At 52.3% G+C, this 20,525-nt stretch overlaps 1 protein-coding gene and 1 long non-coding RNA gene across 4 annotated transcripts; one reads left to right on the top strand and one right to left on the bottom strand.

Annotated features, from left to right (window-relative positions):
* Positions 1-8: 8 nt before the first annotated feature.
* Positions 9-6,375, bottom strand: LOC133235083 (uncharacterized). Of its 2 annotated transcripts, XR_009732436.1 has the most exons (4): positions 4,161-6,375; positions 3,827-3,914; positions 3,034-3,129; positions 9-1,684 (listed from the first exon to the last, which is right to left on the bottom strand). It is a non-coding gene; the product is annotated as an uncharacterized LOC133235083 (long non-coding RNA). The 2 variants fall into 2 exon arrangements; XR_009732435.1 differs by having other exon boundaries at positions 9-3,129.
* Positions 6,376-6,535: 160 nt separating this feature from the next.
* On the top strand, positions 6,536-20,004 carry CSRNP1 (cysteine and serine rich nuclear protein 1). 2 transcript variants are annotated; one of them, XM_061395986.1, is made up of 5 exons: positions 6,536-6,694; positions 13,072-13,319; positions 16,683-16,942; positions 17,428-17,742; positions 17,839-20,004. In XM_061395986.1, the coding sequence occupies exons 2-5, from the start codon at positions 13,109-13,111 to the stop codon at positions 18,817-18,819; spliced, it is 1,767 nt and encodes a 588-aa protein (XP_061251970.1). In that variant the 5' UTR covers positions 6,536-6,694; positions 13,072-13,108; the 3' UTR covers positions 18,820-20,004. The 2 variants fall into 2 exon arrangements, with proteins under 2 accessions (XP_061251970.1, XP_061251969.1); XM_061395985.1 differs by lacking the exon at positions 6,536-6,694 and adding an exon at positions 9,494-11,789.
* Positions 20,005-20,525: the final 521 nt, after the last annotated feature.

Below are 20,525 nucleotides of genomic sequence, written 5' to 3'. Positions count from 1 at the left end.
TCTAAAATATAAACCAAGGTATACAAGAAAATACTGAGCTGAGACTACAGCATGACCATCACGCACGTGTGCTCAGTGGCTCAGTCGTGCTCAGGACTCAGGACTCTTTGCAGCCCCATGGACTGCAACCTGCCTGACTCCTCTGTCCATGGGACTTCCCAGGCAAGAATACTGGAGTGGGTTGCCATTTCTTCCTCCAGAGGAACAGTTACCATCAGCCAAGGTCAGATTCAAAACAAAATTGCTAAATGAGAGAAAAGGAAGTTAAACATGAGAGACATTATAAATCTAGTTTTTGGAAATCTCTAGGCACCAAATAGCATAGCTTCAAAATCAAGAATAGGATATGAGTTGAGAATAACAATATACATACAGCAAATGCAAACAAATTTGGATAAGACACAAGTACATTTTAATCGACTTCATCAGCTCATGACCTAGTAAGAAACAAAAGATAAAGAGAAATGTGGGGAATCTGAATAGTAACTAGTAATTAAATATGATAGAACATGAGGTACAAAAATCTCAGATAAAATACTACCAAATATAAATTAACAATATCTTCAAAGAATCATCCATTGTATCCAAGTAAGTTCATTCTAGTAGTGCAGGTGGTTCAATATTAGGGAATCTGTAATAAAATTGACCATATTAACAGATCAAAGAATGGGCTTCCCTGGTGGCTCACTGGTAAAGAATCCACCTGCCAATGCAGGAGACACAGGTTCAGACCCTAATCTGGGAAGACCTCACATGCCTCAGAGCAAATGAGCCCATGCACCACAATTACTGAGCCTGTGCACTAGAGCCCAGGGAGCCACAGCTACCGAAGCCTGAGTGCCCTAGAGCCCACGCTCAGCAAAAGGAGAAGCCGCCACAGTGAGAAGCCCACACACCACAACTAAAGAGTAGTCCCCACTTCCTGCAACTTGAGAAAAGTTTGTGTAGCAACAAAGACGCAGCATAGCCAAAAATAAATAAAATTATGAAAATAATAAAAACAACTGGCTATTAAGTGTTAACCACTATTATGAAAAAAAATACATCAAAGGAAAACTGCATAACATCTCAATATGTGCCAAAAAAGGCATTTGAAAAATGTCCCATATCAATTCCTGCTTAAAACAAACAAAACCTTGGGAATTCCCTGGTGGTCCAGTGGTTAGGACTCCATGCTTTCACTGCTGCACCTGGGTTCAATTCCTCAGGGAGGTAAGCTCCCACAAGTCACACGATGTGGCCAAACAAAAAAATAACAAAACCATAACCGAATAGCTAAATTACATACAGATGATGTGACTGAAAAATGTACTACTGTTACAGACAAGAGAATTTAGGATGATAGCAGTTTACAAAGGTTAATATACAAAACTCAGTGGCCTTTCTTTACATACATAAAAAAAATACAACTTATCAGAAAATAGAAATTGCAGTTACAACGGCAATCAAAAAAATATTCAGAACAATATTTAAAAGACATATAAGGGCCTTTATGAATATTATGCAGGGAACATTAAACTGAGCTTTTGAATAGCAAAACCCAATGTTATAAAAACATCAATGTTCAATTACTGTATCAATTCAATGTGATTCTAACTAAAATACAGGACTTTTTTTAGGGGCGAGCTTGTCCAAAAATGATATGAAACTCAAATGAGGAATTAAATAAGGAGCCTGGAAAGCCCTGAAAAAGAAATGTAATACGATGGGGTTACATCTATCACATGATAAAACACATTCTGAAATTATAATTTGTAAAGCAATTTGGTACCCAAAGATGAAACAGACAACCCAGTGGACCAGAGTAGAGAACCAGAAACTGATTCCGGAACATATGAGAATTCAATTTCTGTTTAAGGTGACATTTATAGTAAAAGAAAAAGGTAGTAGGAAAATTTATCAATTAGGGGAAAAAAAGAAAATGGAAACCCTATACAGTTCCTTAAAGTAGATTCCAAAAAGATAAAGGATGTATAAATGTAAAATAAGATCATAAAACTCTAGAAAAAAAAAATGGGTGAATTTATCTGTAATATTATGACAAGGGAATGTAATACACAAACACCAGGATGCCTAAAGTAAATGTTTAAGAAATGCGACTACATAAAAATGTAAAACTTCTGTATGATAAAATACACTGTCAACCCAGTTAAAAAGCAAACCAGGATTAAGGGCCACATGTGTGACAGACAGAAGGGCTTCTTTCCCTAATCCTCAAAGACATAAAACAACAATACAAGTAAAGAATATAAAACCGTGATTTAGAGGGAAACACAAATGGCTTTTAAGAACCTCAATTTCACTCATAATTAGAGCAATGCAATTAAAACAGTAAGATCTCTTCTTGGTTTCTCTCATCAGATTGGCAGAGATCAATAAGTTTGATAACACTCAGTGCCAGGGAGGGTGTTGGGAAACAGGCATGCTCAAATACTATTGGTTGAGAGTAAAATTGGTGCAACTTTGGGGAGGGCGATTTGGCAGCATCTGTTAAAACCCTTTGACCCAGAACTCAACTGCTCAGATTTTCAATCCACAGATCTAAACTAAAAAGTCTTCCTGTTTAAATAAACAAGAATGTTGGAGAAATGTGCTTGAAGACAGTCCCCTTTACTTGGGTTTCACTTTCTACAACCTTAGCTCAGTGGGTCTCATCAGAATCAGTGGAGGGCTAGTTAGAACTTAGGTTGCTGGGTTCCCGCTGCCCAAGTTTCTGATGCAGTGGGTCTGGGGAGGACCCAGGAATCTGCATTCTTAACAAGTTCTCAGGTGATGCTGGTGGCTGCTGGCCTGGGAGTCACACCTTTAGCCTGTTACTCCTGAAGGTAATGTTATCTACCTCTGTGCTTTCATTCTGCCTGGTTCTTAACTTCCCATAAATAAACAGCATCATAGTTATTCTTCTTTGTGCTTGGTTTCTTTTACTTGACATACTGTTTTTAAGATTCATCCCTATCATTATATGAGGCCATTGTTTGATTCATTGCTGTGTACTATTTCATTGTATGAGAAATTGTAATTGTTTCTACTCACCTACTGGACATTTGTGTTGTTTCTAATTTCAAGCTGTTATGGATAAAGCTGCTGTAACACTCTTGTGTCTTTCAGTGGACAGAAGTGCTTTTTTCTCTTGGGAATATATGGAACAGTAGAATTACAAGATCATATAATTTAGTCTTAGTAGGTATTGCCAAATTATTTTCCAAACTGATTGTATCTATTCACTGTCACACCAGTGAGGTATGGCAAATCTGGTGAAATCTCAATCTTCCCACATTTGATACTTTTTAAAAAAATTCTTTTTTTTTTGTTTTTGAGCGACTAACACTTTCATAATATTATTAAGACTTATCAAAGCTGTTCATAGCTTATGGTGAATGATGTTGGATCCGTGGTCTCCAAAGAAGATTTAGCTTCAGGATCAGGGACAAGGCTTGATCATGCAGAGCTTTTGTGTGGCAGAAGTTTTATTACAGTGAAAAAGGACACAGAAAGCTTCTAACATAGACATCAGAAGGGGGACAGGGAGTGCCCCCAAATATTATCCTTTTAATCTTCATCTTTCTGATGGAAATGAATCAATTTTTTATTTTAAAAAATATTATTTAAGATGAGGTTTTTTATTTACCTAAAATTGGGTGGTCTGTGGATGCTGAATGTTTGAGAAACTTGTGGGACTCCCCTAAGTATTCAGAAATTCACTGAGGATGTGTGGGTATGTTTCTGCCTATGCATGTGCCATAGTCACAAATGGATGCAGCTCCAGACCCCACCCTCCTTGCCTTGGAACAGACCCTTCATTTCCCTACCAACAGGAAGAACTTACTTGTGATCCCAGAGGAAGATGTTTCTCATCATCAGCAAACATCTGGGGAACATCTGCTGAGCCCATCCCAGGACAGGGAGATGCTTTTCTAGGGAAAACACATCACTTATTTGATTCTTTTTATTCTATATTTTCCCTTATTTTTCCCTTCTCTTCCTGCCTCCCAAATCCTATCGACCATTGGGCTCCCTGCTCTAAGCCCTGACTCCAGCCCTTGCCAACCCCCTGCCCTGGTCTCTGTTCTATCTGGTTTCCCTCATAAACAGCTCAGCAGATGCAAACTGAGACAGCCAGAGACCCTCATTAACTCTAGGGCTCAACCCTGCCCAGTTACCTGATCAGCAGGCAGCATCTTCTAGAAATTAACTCAAGGAATGTTGAAGGTGATGGCGTTCTCAGGTCTAATGCCCCCACTTTACAAACTGGAAGACTTGGGAGAGAGAGAGAGACAGATACACACAGGAAAGGAGAACTCCTGGAAGAAACGATTCCTTGGGACCAGCAAGGTCTACAACCTAGCAGACACAGGAGACAGTGCAGCTAAATATTTGAGGCGGGTGGGAGTGGGTGGGTGGCCACACGCCTAGTAGCCCTAAGGGCTGAGTCACCTCCAGCAAAGGACACTCAGCTCTGTAGCTTTTCAACTCCTTCCAGGGCTGTCTCAGCCACACCGAGACTCCCCACTTCCAGCCTTGACCTCTCCTTGAGCCCCAGCTCTTGATAGACATTTACCCCATAGACAATCTATTCAATACCTTTTTTGTTCTTAAGGAGCACAAGCAGAAAGGATAGTCAGGTATGGTCCCTGCCCTCTCAATGCTCACAGACAACTCACATGGAAATGCATAAAGAAGCCATATATCTAAGTGGGTGCAAACCAGGCTGGAGATTAGCATCTTTGGAAGTTTAAATCAGGATGATCAGGACACACCCCAAGAACTGACTGCTGGCAATCAGGGCTGGAGTGCGGTTATCAAGGGCGTGGGTTGGGAGTGCAGAGGTAAGGGCAGAACAAACTTAAGAAGGTATAGAACAGAACACCACGTGTGTAAATTAAAACTACTGTGCGGTTGTACCGATGTTACAAATAAAAAGACAGACTGACACACGTCAAAGACATGAAAATGGAGGCGCAGGGAAGGGAGTGGGGGGTGGGAGTTTGAAGAGAAAGAGGTGAGGCTGCAAAGGTGGGGCAAAGGCCTGCTTATTCCAGCTTTGTAGGCCCCGCGGACTTAAGACTTCATACAGAAGGCGCTGGGAAGTCAATGGAGGGTGGGCTCCAGCCATCCAGACATTTCTCCCTGCAAGCCCCCCAGGTAGGCACATTTAGGCATCCAAGAAGAACAGGGACCCCAGCCTCCCCCAAACTCCATTCTTTCTTGGCAAGGTAAAGGGCAGGCAGACCCTTCCTGACCCCCTCTATATTCACATCTGTGGCTACAGGGGTCCTACCATCATCTCTACCTCAGATGCCATGCAGCCAGCACAGGTCACCCCCACCCCCCACCTGCAGTTAGGTAGAAAGGAATCCTGAGGGCTGGGCTAGTCCCAGACAACATTCATCTAGGACAGTCAGAGAAGAACCCAGAATGCAGCGGGAGCCGGACTGGGAGGGGGAGGGTCAGGCTCCCACAGAAGGCTCCCTGGAGGAGGCAGTTCGAGCTGAGAGACATTAAAGGAGATGGGATTCTGGTAAGCAGCAAGAGGGCCGGAAGGCGTTCCAGGCGAGAACAACACCTGCAGCAAAGGTGCGAGGGGAGAGACGCTCAGGGCACGCGTGGTGGGTAGGGGCTGACCACAGCGGGTGGCCTTCTGGCCCAGAACTTGCTGCTCGGGCATGCACACACTTTCCCCGGTGCAGTAATACTGCGAGAGTTGGCCCGAAGTCAGGAAAGGCCTTGGCGGGAGCAGAGCAGGCAGTGGGCCATTTTAAGTGGCCAGGGTCTGGCTCAGAAGAAACTAGAGTTGTTTTTGTTTTTTTTTTTTCCAAGAAAGGGATCTGGTAGCGGTGGGGATAGTGTAGGCTGGTTCCAGAAACCCCTAGCTCAGGGCTTCTGCAGAGTCTCTGGCTCCTGAGCAGAGGTGAAGGTCAGGACCAAGGATGACTTGCTCACCCACCTCACCCACCTCTGGTTCTTCTCCAGATTATACTTTTCAGGCGGATCTGCGGGGAGCGGGGGTAGGGGGAGGTGGTAGGAAGGAGGGTGAGGAAGGAACTTTTGACGGGATTACAGTCAACTGCCTCGGGCGAGGTTGGGGTCAAGGCGTGTAAGGGCCCTGGGCTATGCCACCGCCCGGTGGCCTGACAGACGCTGCGCGCCATTCTGGGCCTCAGTCTACCGATCTGTAAACGGGGGCCGTAGGGAAAGGTATGGACCTTCCCGATCCTGCTCCGCCGGCGGGGAGCGTCGGCGACTCTCGGAACCTTCGCCGGAGAGGGCCGGGAGGAGGGCAGCGGAGGGGGCTGGGGGCCGAGAGCGTCCGCGGCGCCGGCTCAGGATCAGAGTCCGCAGGGAGGCAGGCGACCGCTGCGCCGGCTCGGGCTGGAGCGGGGAGGGGCGGGGCCTCTGAGGCGGGGCGGGGAGGGGCGGGGCGGGGCGGCGGGCGGGAGGCCCGGCGTGCGTCAGCGCCGTGAGTCCCGGAGTTTTCCACTGACGAGGAGGGCGGAGCGGCGGGCGGGGCCGGGCTCAGCCAGTCTCCCGCCGCCGCCGCCGCTGCCGGACGCGCAGAGCGAGGGGCAGCTGGGCCGAGTGCTGCCCTCCGAGGGAGCTAGCGAGAGAGCGACCGAGCGCGGGGTCGCGGCGCAGGGGGCGTTCCCGACCGGGACGTGGGTCGCGGCGTTGCCCTTGCCCAGCGTCCGGACCTCAGGTCAGTACCGGGGGCTCCGGGCCGGTGGGACAGGACTTTGGGGAGGGGGCGTCCCGCATGGAGGGCACTGCCCCCCAGCCCCTGACGTTTCTCCCTCGCCACTTTGAGAGGGCACCGGCGCGGGGACAGCCCGGTCCCGGACGGCGCGCCGCGGCCGGAGTCCGGAGCCCGGGAGACGACAGTCGCAGGTTTTCTGCTGCCCTCCCCCCGCCCCGTCGCCGGGACCCCAGGAGGTCCCGGCGCCCCGACCGCCGGGCGGGTGGCGGCCGAGCCGGGGTTGCGCGCGGGTGGCGGGGTGGCGGCGGGCGCGCGTCCGCGGGTGAGTTCCCTTTTGACCCAGTTGCCTGAGAACTTTTCAGAAGTTCCTCGCGTGGCCGGAGCAGGTGACATTTGTCGCCTTCCTCCTCGGGCTCCCCCCGGGGGCGGGTGCCAGGGCTGCGGCGAGTGCCCGGCGCCCGTCAGGGAGGGAGTTGGAGGGATGATCGAGGAATGAGGCTCCGTGAGTCACGGACCCCGGCAGGCGGGGAGGGGGAGGAGGAGGGATTGTGTCGTACGCTCACCTGTTCGTCAGTCACCGTCACACGCAGAGGCCACCGCTGTGAGTCACGGGCGCAGCTAGCCGCGGGCACCCTCGGGCACACGTAGGCTTCTCCCACTCAAGTCTCCCTCCCCAGCACCTACTTCCTCCCGGTCCTCAGTTTCCCCTCCCCGGGGCCCCTTCCAATGGCAGGACACTGTTGAGATGCCCACACCACGGCAGCCGTCACACACTTAGTCACTCCGGCTCCCCAGCGCGTCACACACACAGCCCACACTCCTGACACAGAGGGTCCTTCCCTGGCTCCCCTGCCCACCCGACACCTCCACTCAGATGTCTCACAGCCCTCTCAAGCAGAACTCATCCCTTACCCCAAATCCTCAACATCACTGCCTTTTTTGTCCCCACCTCCAGAAGTCACCAGGTTCCCTTCCCCTTTCTCCTAAGCCTTTGGCTTGTCATCTCTAACCCACCTCTGGCAGCTCCTCCAACCCGTCACACCCCCTCCTGTCCACCCCCTCCTGTCCCACCCCCTCCTATCCACCCCCTCCTGTCCCACCCCCTCCTGTCCTGTGCTGAGCCATCTTTTTAAAATGCAAATCTGCTATTGTCACTCCCTACTTCAACCCTTCAGTGGCTTCCTGTGCCCTTAGGCTAAAGTCTGCCCTGTCAGCCCTGGCTCCCAAAGTCCCCTCCCAGGTAGCCCCTTCCCCTCCATCTCTTTGCCTCTTGCTCCTCAAGTCCCTCAGGGTTCCTATGCCCCCCTTTCTCTGGAACTTTTACTCCATCCTACCTTTTCCTCCGAGAGACCTGTTTTCACTCCGAGCTGTACCCCTTCCTGGCCTCCATTCCAGCACTCAACAGGATTCATAACTCATTTTTCTATTCCCTAGTAAACTCAAAGCTTCCAGGAGGGCAGTATTGTCTGTGTCTTGCTCCCTGTATTCCCAGCGCATGACACAGTGCTTGGCATGTCATAGGCACTCAATAAATATTTGTTGAAAGAATGAATGGATGAATGGCAGTGAAGGGGGCCTTGCTTAGGTGGAGGATGCAGTCTCTGTCAGGTGCAATTCCCCTTCTGCAGGAGCAGTTGCCTCGTGTAGCCAGCAAACATTTGGTGCTGCCTCCCCAGTGCCAGGCCCTGGAGGCCAAGGCTGAGGAACTGTCCCCTCCCCCTGGGGGATGGGTTGGGAGGGGTGGGGATGTACCAGGCCTTCTGCTTGCCCTCTCTGGGCTGCCGTGGCTGTTCTTCTAGCCAATACCCATAGGGGTGTGAGGTGTTCAAAGGTGTCCTCCCCTTCTCCCAGGAAGTACTTCCTGGGGGCCTGGGGTCATGTGACCCCAAGTATTGGGGAGAGCTGGCCAAGGCCTGGGGCTCTGAGGTTAAAAGACACATTCTTCAGATTCCTGACAGAGGGTGGAGGCAGCTGAAGGTGCCCCTTTTCCAATACCAGCTCTGACTTGGGACTGGAGCATTGGGACTGCTGAGGTCGAAGAGGAGTTGGTGTGACTTTTCAGAAGCCTGGGGATTCCCGCCCCTTAAACAGCCTTTGTTTGCTTGGTATCCAGGGTGAGGTGGCCTTCCCTCAGTTCACACAGTGTGGCCTGAGTGTGTAGATAATTGTGGCGAGGAGGGAGGGAGGCACCGCCCCCACCCCCCACCCCCCAGTCCTGGACTGTCAGCTCCTGTGAGTGGTGACGGCAGGGAGGGCCTGATTCTCAGGGCCCAGGCAGATCCCGGAAGAAGCCTGGTTCTCTTTGATTCAGGGTCTGTCTCCGGGGCTCCTTGGGGGTGTGGTATTTCTGTCTGGGCCAGCTCCTGGGAATTGCTTTTCCTTCCTCCAGGACCCTCGGAGGGGGCTGTGCTCACCCTGGGAACAGTGCCGCGGTCGGTAGGGATCTTGATTCCTGGGTAGCTGTGGAGGGCCCCTCCCCCACCCTCTGACTCACTGTCTGACACTTTTCTTGGACTCTTCCACTATCTTTCATTCCTTTTCTGACTTGGCCTCTCCTTGTCTCTGGCTGAGTCTTTTGGTCTCATCTGCCTCTGTCTCTCTCAGCCTTTGGATTCTCAGGTGGGGCGCCCGAGCACAAGATCCAGGGGCTCCTCCTCACCGCCACCCCGGGTCAGGGAGGACGTGAGTCCCCATTTCCAGGTCTGCAGATTTCGCTAGGTGCTCCTCACTAGGAGGTGCGTCATGGCTATGGCTCCCCAGTGTCCCCGTCTGCGTCCCTGGAGTTTACAACCCTCTCCCCTTAAGCTCCCGTTCTATAGACATCCCTGAGACAGAGCCAGGGTGTCTGACTTGAACGGGCTTCCCTAACACTCTTTCTACTTGTTTACTATTGGGGAACCTCCTGAGATGCCTGTGTTGGCACTTGCTGGCAGCAGGAGCTTCCTTTTCCTGCCCTCGGAGCTACCCCCTCCTGGGTGCTATTCTTGCTCAAACCCTCAGGCGCAGGCTGGGGGATGGGCATGTCCGCCCTCATCCCTGCCCCAACTAACTGTGACCCGAGCAGGAGGAGGGCACACTGACCAGTGGACCCCAGAAACCTCATGTGCCTAAATCGTCCCTCTGTGTATACTGCAGTGCCAGCCTGCCTACCTCCGATGGTCCTCAGGAGCCTTCTCTGTGCCAGACTATTCCAGGCACAGGCACAGTGCCGACTAGCAGAGAGGCCTTCAGCCCTGCACGAGGGAGATGAGCAGTGAGGTGGTCACGGGAAGGAGCCATAAGGGCCTTGATGGGGGAATCCCATGGTTCACGGAGGCCCAGAGAGGCATGTAGTGGGGAGGAGGAAGGGTATCAGGGAGGCCCTCTGGGAAATGACTTCTTAAGGGGATTGAGGCTGGGTTCCAACTTGTGCAAAGGCCAGGAGTGAGAAGGTCATGCCTGTTACGGCAACTGCAAGTTCAGCTGGAGTATAAAGTGAGGGGGTTGGGAAGAGTCTTGCATGAGTCTGGGGGCTAGGCATACTTTAGCCTCTTGGAATTGCGGACTTGATCCTAAGGGGGCACCCCTTAGGGAATGATTCTCTGCATGGAGATGGTGGGCAGACACTTGGTTTAATAAGATCATTCTAGCTCCAGGGTAAAGAATGGCTGCAAGGAGAGGGCAGGAGACGGGGACAGTATCAGTGGGACAGAGACGTAAGGGTAACAGACTTTCAGAATTGAAGGTGACGTGTGTAAAATGCACACAGTAGATGAATCTTAGGTGTGCAGTGAGATGTTTTAGTGGAACCGCCACCCAGACAACACAGAACACTTCCAGACACTACTACCCCCTCCCGGCCCTGGGAAAATTCCCTCATGACTGTCTCCAGTATATGCCCTTTTCCACCCCCTGGGTAATCACGATTCTGACTTGTATCATCACCGATTGGGTTTGCCTTTTCTTCAACTTCATTCACATGTAATCTTGTTTCTGGCTTCTGTCACTCACCATGCTATCAGTGAGAACCATCTGTGTCGTGTGTATCCAGGAGCTCGTTTTTTTTTTTTTTCCCCCTCGGTGTAGAATGACACATTCAGCAAGCATTTACCACTGTTCTAAGAACCTGACATGGATTGATTCACATAAACGTCCCAACCCTATTCGGTTGTAAGACAAATTGAAAACCCAGAGAAGTTAAGGAACTTGCCCAACATCACCCAGCCAACTGATAGCCACTCCAGGGTTCAAATGTGAGCAGTATGGTTCTGGAGCCGAGGTTCTCTTCACACTCTGCTGGGCAGCCTCTGTGATACCTGCCATGTCGGTGCCTGGCCTTGTGTGGATTGAATGAGCTAATGTGTACTTACAGGACTGGGTGACTGGATGTGGATGGAGGGCGACAGGAAGGAGTTGAGGATGACTGCAGGTTTCTGGCTTGAGTAACTGGGTGGGTGGCAGTGCTGTTACTAAGATAGGGAACACAGGAAGAGGAACAGATGGCATGGGGAGGTGGGGAACAGAGACAAGGGGTTCGATATGGGGCCTGCAGAATTTTATGTTTCTAAGGGGTGGCCAGGCAGAGACCAAGTGAGCATTTGGTTTGAGGGAGTCTTTGGCTTAGGTGTGTGACTAGGAAGACATTCAGCACCCTTTAGGCAGCATCTGGAGTTGGGGAAGAGATGGGATCTCACAGTGGGATTGTGGTAAGGACAAGATCCTTGGGTGTGGTTTGTCGTGTGTGTTTCTGTGTCTGGGTGCCTCTGAGTTCTGCGCGTGCGCTAGCGTGTGTGTGTGTGTGTGTGTGTGTGTGTGTGCGTGTGTGCGTGCGCGCGCGCGCGCGTGCACACATGCATCTACCTCTGGGCCATGAGTTCCCCCATCTCCTGGGAGAGTCTTCAGGTCAGCTGAGAGCTGGGTTGTTTTTGTTTGTGGTTTGACCCTGGGAGAGGTGGGGGGGTGCCAGGCCTGAGAAACTATCTGCTGAGAAGCCCCCGGAAACACCTGTGCGTCCTCTTCCCCTGGGCTCAGCATTGTTGGAGGGTTGGCAAGTCGCGGAGCTTCTCTTGCTGCTCTGGTGCCTGTGAGGAGAGGCTGTCCCTGGGATGAATTTTACCCAGTAAGTTGGTTTGACAGCACACTGCCTAAGTCTGGGATCCAGGGACTTCGTGGGAGGCTAGGCCAAGGGGTGTTTCGAAAGGACACCTGAGCAGGGGAGATTGCCAGCCTTCTGGTTGGCTTTTCCTGTTCGCTGTCGTTTCCTGTGCTGCGGTGGGGGAGGGGCTCCCAGCACTGGGGCCTCTGCGCTGCCGTTTCCCCTTCCTCCTGGTGGCCTCCTGGGGCCCAGCCCTGAGTGCTCACTGGGTATCTGGGCTCAGCCCTAAGGACCAAGTCCTTTGGGGATTCTCGAACAGTGGAAGAGGCTGTCAGGAGAAACCCCAAGTCCCCTTCCCTCACGTGAGGCCAGCCAGGCTGTGAGAATCTCTGGTTGCTCTACTGAGGAGGGCTGAGACCCTTAAAGGGGAGACACAGCCAGCGGTGTGTCCTGGGGTGCTCCAGGTCACCCGACTGCAGACAGGAGGAGCATGGAACCTCAGCGTGGCCGGTCAGTTGCACTCCAAGAGGGTTTTTGTTTTTTAAGGGCAGAGTATACTTTCCTTTGAAAGTTAATTCAAACAGGGTTAGAAATTGGAGTGGAAGGCAAGAAGAAGGTGAATTTTGAAGATCAAACAGGAGATATTAAAGAGCCACGAAGCCCAGGTGGCTCTGGTCCCACAGTCAGGCCTGGAGGTAGGGGACTTCTCCTGTGGGCGGGGGTTTCTAAGGGAAAGTCTGAGCAGCTCCATCACGGGAAAGTTGTGTGTTGGAAATCAGGGGTGGTGTCCAAGCCAGCCTGTTCCCTGGAGTGCCCTGGTCGGCCTGGCCCTGAGTGAGGGCCTGTCACCAGTGTGTGCAGGGCGGCGTGTCTGTGGGTGTGCTGGGAGGGAGGAGGGGGAGGCAGCCACTGTACGAGGGCTGTGCAGGCTGTCGGCATGCACCCGGCCTCACACACACAAAGGCACACAGATGCAGCCGTGTGAATCACCCAGCCAGTGAGTCAGCCCCCGGGATTCCTGCGGGGGAATGAGCGAGGCCAGGCTGAGGTCTGTCGGCCCATCTGTTGGTCTGGTGTGTGTGTGTGTGTAGGTGGGTTACAGTAGGTAGTAAAGGGGAAAACTTCGTTGGTGCAAGTCTGCAAGCGCCAGGGTGAGGGTTTGAACCTCAGGGCTCCATCCAGTGCAAGGCAGCCTCCTGGAGTCCTGGGCATCCTTGGGGGGGTGGTGGGAGAGGCGATGACTGGGCCTGGGTGCCCACCTCCTGCCCTCAGGCCTGCACCTAGAGCTCTCCCGTTCTCATTCCAGGCTGGCTGTGCCCAGGCCCCAGAGCACCCTCGCCACCATGACCGGGCTGCTGAAGCGGAAGTTTGACCAGCTGGATGAGGACTTGTCCTCGCTCTGCTCGTCCTCCTCCTTGTCCTCCTTGGGCCACCACTCCCCTTCCTGCTCCCCCAGCTCCTCGGTTTCCCCGGCCTGGGACTCGGATGAGGAGAGCCCTTGGGATCAGCTGCCCTTGCCTGACCGTGACTTCTGTGGCCCCCGAAGTTTCACTCGTGAGTCTCTCTGCCCTGGGTACCCCATCGCACCCCTCTCTCCTTCCTCAAGATGAAATCGGGGGCGGCCCTGATGAAGTCGTCCCGGCCTCTGGAGGTTGTGTGCCCCCCGGCTTCAGCTTCCCTGCCTGCTCCCCAGCTCATCCACTTCCTGTCCTACAGAGGTCACTTGGGAATGCCGGCTCCAGCGGCATTCACCTTTGACCTTGGGACTCTCCAGCTTGGAGTCATCACGTTCAGGGCAGGGCTCCTTGGTGGCCCCAGGGCCTTCCCGCCCAGCTCTGCCCCTCAGTTCCAGTTTCGTTTCTCCCAACTGGCTCCCTGTCCTCTAGCAGCTGCCCTGCCCAAGTCCCACACCCCATGCTTCTGTGCTGCGGGGCCTGTCAGGCCGGTCCCTCACCTGGCAAAATGCTGTTTGGCTTTGCTTGAATGCAGTGAGAAGGTTTTTTCCCCAGTTAGTTTTTTAAGTTTACATGATTCTGATTTCAAACTGACAAAGAGGCCCTAGAGTGTTTCTCCACCTTATTTGTCATTATTGCACCCCCTCAACACCAAGGAGCACATGGAGACATTTCTTCTCTGATGACCCCACCATGATGTCTAAACACCACAGATATGTCTATTTATGGACTATATGCAGAGCTGTACACTATACGTGAAAAAGTATAGTTTTTAGCAGATACAGTCTAATAGTACATTAACTGACTCAAGTACTATGGGTTTACTGTAGAAATACAAGGATGCTTTAATACTGTAAAATCTAATCATATAAATTTACCAAATGACTGTGTCAGAGGAGGAAAAATATGAGAGCTGCTGTTTGATAACATGTAATATTCCTTCTGGCAAAAGGAGAAGAGGATAGCAGAGGATGAGATGGTTAGATAGCATCACTGAGTCAGTGGACATGAATTTGAGCAAACTCCAGGAGATAGAGAAGGACAGGGAAGCTTGGCGTATTGCAGTCCATGGAGTCGCAAAGAGCTGGACACGGCTTAGTGACTGAACAACAACTACAACAACAATATTCCTTCTAGAAAAAACCCTTAGTATGATAAGAATAAGTAAATTCTGCCCTAAATGATAAAAAATACATGTTTCAACCCAAAACCATGTATTAGGATTGACGAGGAAACAATGGAAACAGCCCCACTAAGTCAGGAACCAGCTGGGGGCACTGTCTGTCACCACCGTTTGTTAACATCATTCAGGAAGTGCTAGCCAATTCAGTTAGTAAAGAAAATGAGAATTAAATACACTAGATTAGAACAGGCAAAAGGCCATGATTTGCAGGTGGTCGACTACATCATAAATTCAAGAACAGGTATATAGAAAACCTATTAGGAGGAAATTCCCTCAGATAGCTGGGTACAAAATTAATATTTAAGTCTAAATATACAGCATTGCCAAGGTTTGATGGTAACTTCTTATGGTTCAAACTAATAAAATCAGTAGTATACAAATATATGTATCGAATATGCCAATACATTGCTTACTAACTGACATACTTAATAACTTATAAACAGTAGTAGACCTTTCTGAGCTTGTTGCAAAATGCAGAAGTGATAAGGGAAAAGCTTAATATACTTTTGATTTCATAAACCATAGAAATTATTTTGTAAAACCCCACAAGCAAAAATAACTAAAATATTTGTACAAATAGGTTAGACTGGTTCAGTTCAGTTCAGTTCAGTCGCTCAGTCCTGTCTGACTCTTTGCGACCCCATGAATCGCAGCACGCCAGGCCTCCCTGTCCATCACCAACTCCCGGAGTTCACTCAGACTCACGTCCGAGTCAGTGATGCCATCCAGCCATCTCATCCTCTGCCATCCCCTTCTCCTCCTGCCTTCAATCCCTCCCAGCATCAGAGCCTTTTCCAGTGAGTCAACTCTTCGTATGAGGTGGCCGAAGTACTGGAGTTTCAGCTTTAGCATCATTCCTTCCAAAGAAATCCCAGGGCTGATCTCCTTCAGAATGGACTGGTTGGATCTCCTTGCAGTCCAAGGGACTCTCAAGAGTCTTCTCCAACACCACAGTTCAAAAGCATCAATTCTTCGGCGCTCAGCCTTCTTCACAGTCCAACTCTTAACATCCATACATGACCACAGGAAAAACCATAGCATGACTAGACGGACCTTTGTTGGCAAAGTAATGTCTCTGCTTTTGAATATGCTATCTAGATTGGTCATAACTTTCCTTCCAAGGAGTAAGCGTCTTTTAATTTCATGGCTGCAATCACCATCTGCAGTGATTTTGGAGCCCCAAAAAATAAAGTCTTCCACTGTTTCCCCATCTATTTCCCATGAAGTGATGGGACCGGATGCCATGATCTTCGTTTTCTTGAATGTTGAGCTTTAAGGCAACTTTTTCACTCTCTTCTTTCACTTTCATCAAGAGGCTCTTTAGTTCCTCTTTGCTTTCTGCCATAAGGGTGGTGTCATCTGCATATCTGAGGTTATTGATATTTCTCCCAGCAATCTTGATTCCAGCTTATGCTTCTTCCAGTCCAGTGTTTCTCATGATGTACTCTGCATATGAGTTAAATAAGTAGGGTGACAATATACAGCCTTGACGTACTCCTTTTCCTATTTGGAACCAGTCTGTTGTTCCATGTCCAGTTCTAACTGTTGCTTCCTGACCTGCATACAGATTTCTCAAGAGGCAGGTCAGGTGGTCTGGTATTCCCATCTCTTTCAGAATTTCCCATAGTTTATTGTGATCCACACAGTCAAAGGCTTTGGCATAGTCAATAAAGCAGAAATAGATGTTTTTCTGGAACTCTCTTGCTTTTTCCATGATCCAGCGGATGTTGGCAATTTGATCTCTGGTTCCTCTGCCTTTTCTAAAACCAGCTTGAACATCAGGAAGTTCACAGTTCACGGTGATTAATGTCTAACATATATACAAAGCTCCTACAAATCAGTACTTTAAGAACTATAGAGAGACTTCGGTGGTGGTCCAGTGGTAAAAACTGAGCTCCCACTGCAGGGGCACACGTTCAGTCCCTGTCTGGGACTAAGATCCTGCATGCCTTGCAGCACAGCAACCCCCACACCCCCAAGAAAAGAACTTTAGAAAACAACGAAGGGGACCTGTAAATGGCTTCTAAAGACGGGAAAGACGTTTAATCTTAACACATGCTCTCATTTGGACTCCTAAATAACAATGAGCCAGTGTCGACACAGGGTGATGTTGGACTCTAACCAGCACCAGTGTCAGCCAGGCTGGCCTAAACTCAGATCCATTTCTCTTCTGGGTGGGGTGGGAGGGTTGTGAGCAGAGATGGTTCAGCATCACTTCCCGGGGGTTAGGCCCTGCTTCATGGAGAACTAACGTCTGCCCCTCCCCTGCCTGTCTTCTAGCCCTGTCCATTCTGAAGCGGGCTCCCCGGAAGCGCCGAGGCCGAGTAGCCTTTGATGGCATCACCGTCTTCTACTTCCCGCGGTGCCAGGGCTTCACCAGTGTGCCCAGCCGTGGCGGCTGCACCCTGGGTATGGCCTCCCGCCACAGTGCCTGCCGCCGCTTCTCCCTGGCTGAGTTTACCCAGGAGCAAGCCCGGGCACGGCAAGAGAAGCTGCGCCTACGCTTGAAGGAGGAGAAGCTGGAGGCGCTGAGATGGAAGGTGGGGAGACCCTCTCCGTGGCCTTCGCCCTCGGGCTGCTCTAAAGTCCTAGCCTTGGGGGGGATAAGGGTCATGGTGGTTGCCATATTGCTTCTTCTGTATTTGGGAGGCCCATGGGGCTGACTGATTTGATGAGAGTCTGCTGCAGATTTTCTCTAGGCAGATGAGTATAGAAGGGCTCCTATTGCAGGGCCAGTGGGCGTGGTACCTCAATCTGCCTGACCTTACTGGGGAGGGGGAGTAGATGGGCCATAGGGGCGTCAGTGTATCTGTGTGTCTCGGGGAAGGGGTTTGTCCATGAAGTGGGGAATAAGGCAAATAGGAACCGTCTTTCTGAATGCCCTGAGGGCGTGTTCTTGGCTGTCCCATTCACTACGGCATCCACAGTGCCCAGCCCAGAATAAATACTCGGGGGCATTTATTAAGTGACCGAAGCTCTGGGGTCATGTCAGCCTCTCACGTCCCTCCTCATTCCCTGGACACAGCTTTCGGAGACTGGGGTGCCCAAGACGGAGGCCGGCCTGCCGCTCACTGTGGACGCCATCGATGACGCCTCTGTGGAGGAGGACTTGGCGCTGGCCGTGGCAGGCGGCCGGCTGGAGGAAATGACCTTCCTCCAGCCCTTCCCGGCCCGGAAGCGACGGGCTCTGCTGCGGGCCTCTGGTGTGCGGAGGATCGACCGAGAGGAGAAGCGAGAGCTGCAGGCCCTGCGCCAGTCCCGGGAGGACTGTGGCTGTCGCTGCGACAGAGTCTGTGATCCCGAGACCTGCAGCTGCAGCCTGGCGGGCATCAAGTGCCAGGTACTGGGGCTCGGCGGGGCTGGGAAGGCAAGCCTGGGTCGGGGACTTCTCCGGGCTCCACCGGATCTTCACTGGAACCTCTGTTTTGCTTTACAGATGGATCACACAGCGTTCCCCTGTGGTTGCTGCAGGGAGGGCTGTGAGAATCCGAAGGGCCGTGTGGAATTTAATCAGGCTCGAGTTCAGACCCATTTCATTCACACACTCACCCGCCTGCAGCTGGAGCAGGGGGCCGAGAGCCTTGGGGAGCTGGAGGCCCCAGCCCAGGGTGGCACTCCCAGCCCCGGCGAGCAGGTCTTGGCCTCTGCGTTCCCCCTAGCCAAGCCCCCTGTGAGCAGCGAACTGGGAGACAACAGCTGCAGCAGCGACATGACCGATTCGTCCACAGCCTCAGGCACCAGCGAGGCCCTGGATGGCCCTGCCCGCCTGGCCCTGCCCGGCCCTGGCTTCCAGCCTGGCGTGGATGATGATGGCCTGGCTCGTATCCTGAGCTTCAGTGACTCTGAACTAGGTGGACACGAGGAAGAGGAGGAGGATGGGGGTGTGGGCGGCCTGGACAATCTCAGCTGCTTCCACCCAGCTGACATCTTTGGTACTGGTGACCTCACTGGCCTGGCCAGCTGGACCCACAGCTATTCCAGTTCCAGCCTCACGTCAGGCATCCTGGATGAAAATGCCAACCTGGATGCCAGCTGCTTCCTCAATAGCGGCCTTGAAGGCTTGGGCGAGGGCAGCTTCCCTGGCCCCTTGGTGCCAGCCAGCACGGACGCCGGCCAGAGCAGCTCAGTGGACCTCAGCTTGTCCTCCTGCGACTCCTTCGAGCTGCTCCAGGCCCTGCCAGACTATAGTCTGGGGCCCCACTACACCTCCCGGAAGGTGTCTGATAGCCTGGACCACCTCGAGGTGCCCCACTTCACCTTGCCTGCCTTCTCTCCCCCTGCGGATACCAGCACTTGCTTCCTGGAGTCCATCATGGGCTTGACTGAGCCCGCTGCCGAGGCCCTGGCTCCCTTTGTGGATGGCCAGTTGTTTGAGGACACCACCCCGGCGTCGCTGGTGGAACCTGTGCCTGTGTGAGGGTTAGGGTGCCTTTTCCTGGCCCCAAGAACCCTGTTGCTGCTTTGTTGTAATTTGGGGGCTCCCCAAGGTCTGTATGTAATGGTCCCCCGTTGGCTGGCTCCCATGTGGGCACTCCTACTAATTTTCATGCAACACTCTGGATTGATTTATTTATTTTTGTAACTTTCTATGCTGAAGTGGGGAGAGGGGGGTGCTTCCCCTTTCCGTTGCCCGGCCCCCCTATGCCCACACCTTCTCTTCTACATCCATGGCACATGCCAGGAGTGAGAAGAAGTGTGGCTTCCCTGGAGCTTTGCAGACTCCTTGTCCATCTTGTATGATGTTCCTAAGCCCGAAGACAGCCACCTGAGGCTGACATCAGCCACCTCTTACGGTTTCTTCTGCCACCCTGAGCCCTAGACTCATGGGTGACTGGATCCTCTGGACTGTGAAGACTATAATTTATTTCCCATAATTTATTTGGAGACTAGGTGGCTGGCGAGCAATGCTGGTGTCGGGGGTGGGGCACAGGACCCTCTCCGCTACCCGCAAAGTCCCTTTGCCTGATAGTCCTGCAACCCTGCCCTTGCTGGGGCTTCGGTGTAGACCAGGCATGGGTTTCTACCCTCTGTCTAACGTGCAGCAGCCCTGCTCTGGATGGCTGAGCGAGTAGGGGCAGGGGCTGGGCGGGGCTGGGCCGGGCTGACCAACCATGACCAAAACCCTCTTCTGCTCCACACATCCCCTCTCCTTCCTGTCCTCTGCCCATCTCTCCCTCTACCCCCGCAAAGGCCGCAGCTTTTATTCCAAGGCTGTAAATGTAGGAGGGGGAAGCAGGAGGCCCAGAGAGGGTTAAGGGGCTGCCTCAGGGCCCACAGTAGGCCCTGGACCACTCAGGGCTTTCCGGGCACTGCACCCCAGCCTGGTCCACCTGCCCGCACCCTAAGGCCAGTTGGCCAGGGGCGAAGGGGGCTCCTTATGGCTTTCCTGCCCTTTGTTTGCTGATGTTGGATTTTGTATCATAATTTCTGTATTGTCTCTGAGTATTAGAACTATAATTTATTCATTTTTCCTCTGTGTCTGTGCCAAGAAGCCCAGGCTCTGGGCCTGCCCTCCTGCCCAGCAGGCCTTGCCAGCCTGCGAGCTTGTGGGAACACCTTGTACCTGAGCTTATAGGTACCAATAAAGAGGCTCTATTTTTAACAGCGTGGTCTGCATTTGTGGAACTTGGAGCACAGGTACACAGGAGGTGGTGAGGTGGGAGAGGGAGGGGGAGACAGGCCCTGCAGGGCAGTATGGACATGGAGGCTGCATCGGGGATAGATATGGGGGACACAGGCCCTCTTTCCAGGCCAGCCAGTCAACTCAGAGACGGAAAGCCAGCTAGAAGAGGCTGGCCAGGCAGATGAACCCGTCTGAGGGGTCACCTGGGTGGTGGTGGGGAGCAGCAGCAGAGCAGTCTTTTGGGACCGGGCTGTCTGCTTGGGACAGACACACCCACACCGGGCTGTGCCCAGGCCCTGAGGGTGAAGTCATCCCCTCGAGGTGAGGGCGGGCAGTGGGATGTGGCCGGCGCAGGCCCTGTGTAGGACTGAGTGGCAGAGGTCCCCAGGGGCTTGAGCACCGGAAGCTGCAAAACGTTCATCTGCACCAGCCAGACCTGTCTGACCTGTCCCTGGGAGCCCGGGCCAAAGGCCAGACGAGCAGGCTGCGCCCTGCCCCAA

The sequence above is a fragment of the Bos javanicus genome, chromosome 22 (assembly GCF_032452875.1).
Source record: "Bos javanicus breed banteng chromosome 22, ARS-OSU_banteng_1.0, whole genome shotgun sequence".
Lineage (NCBI taxonomy): Eukaryota > Metazoa > Chordata > Mammalia > Artiodactyla > Bovidae > Bos > Bos javanicus.
Note: the sequence above shows the minus strand (reverse complement) of the source record. Positions and strands in the feature narration are given on the sequence as shown.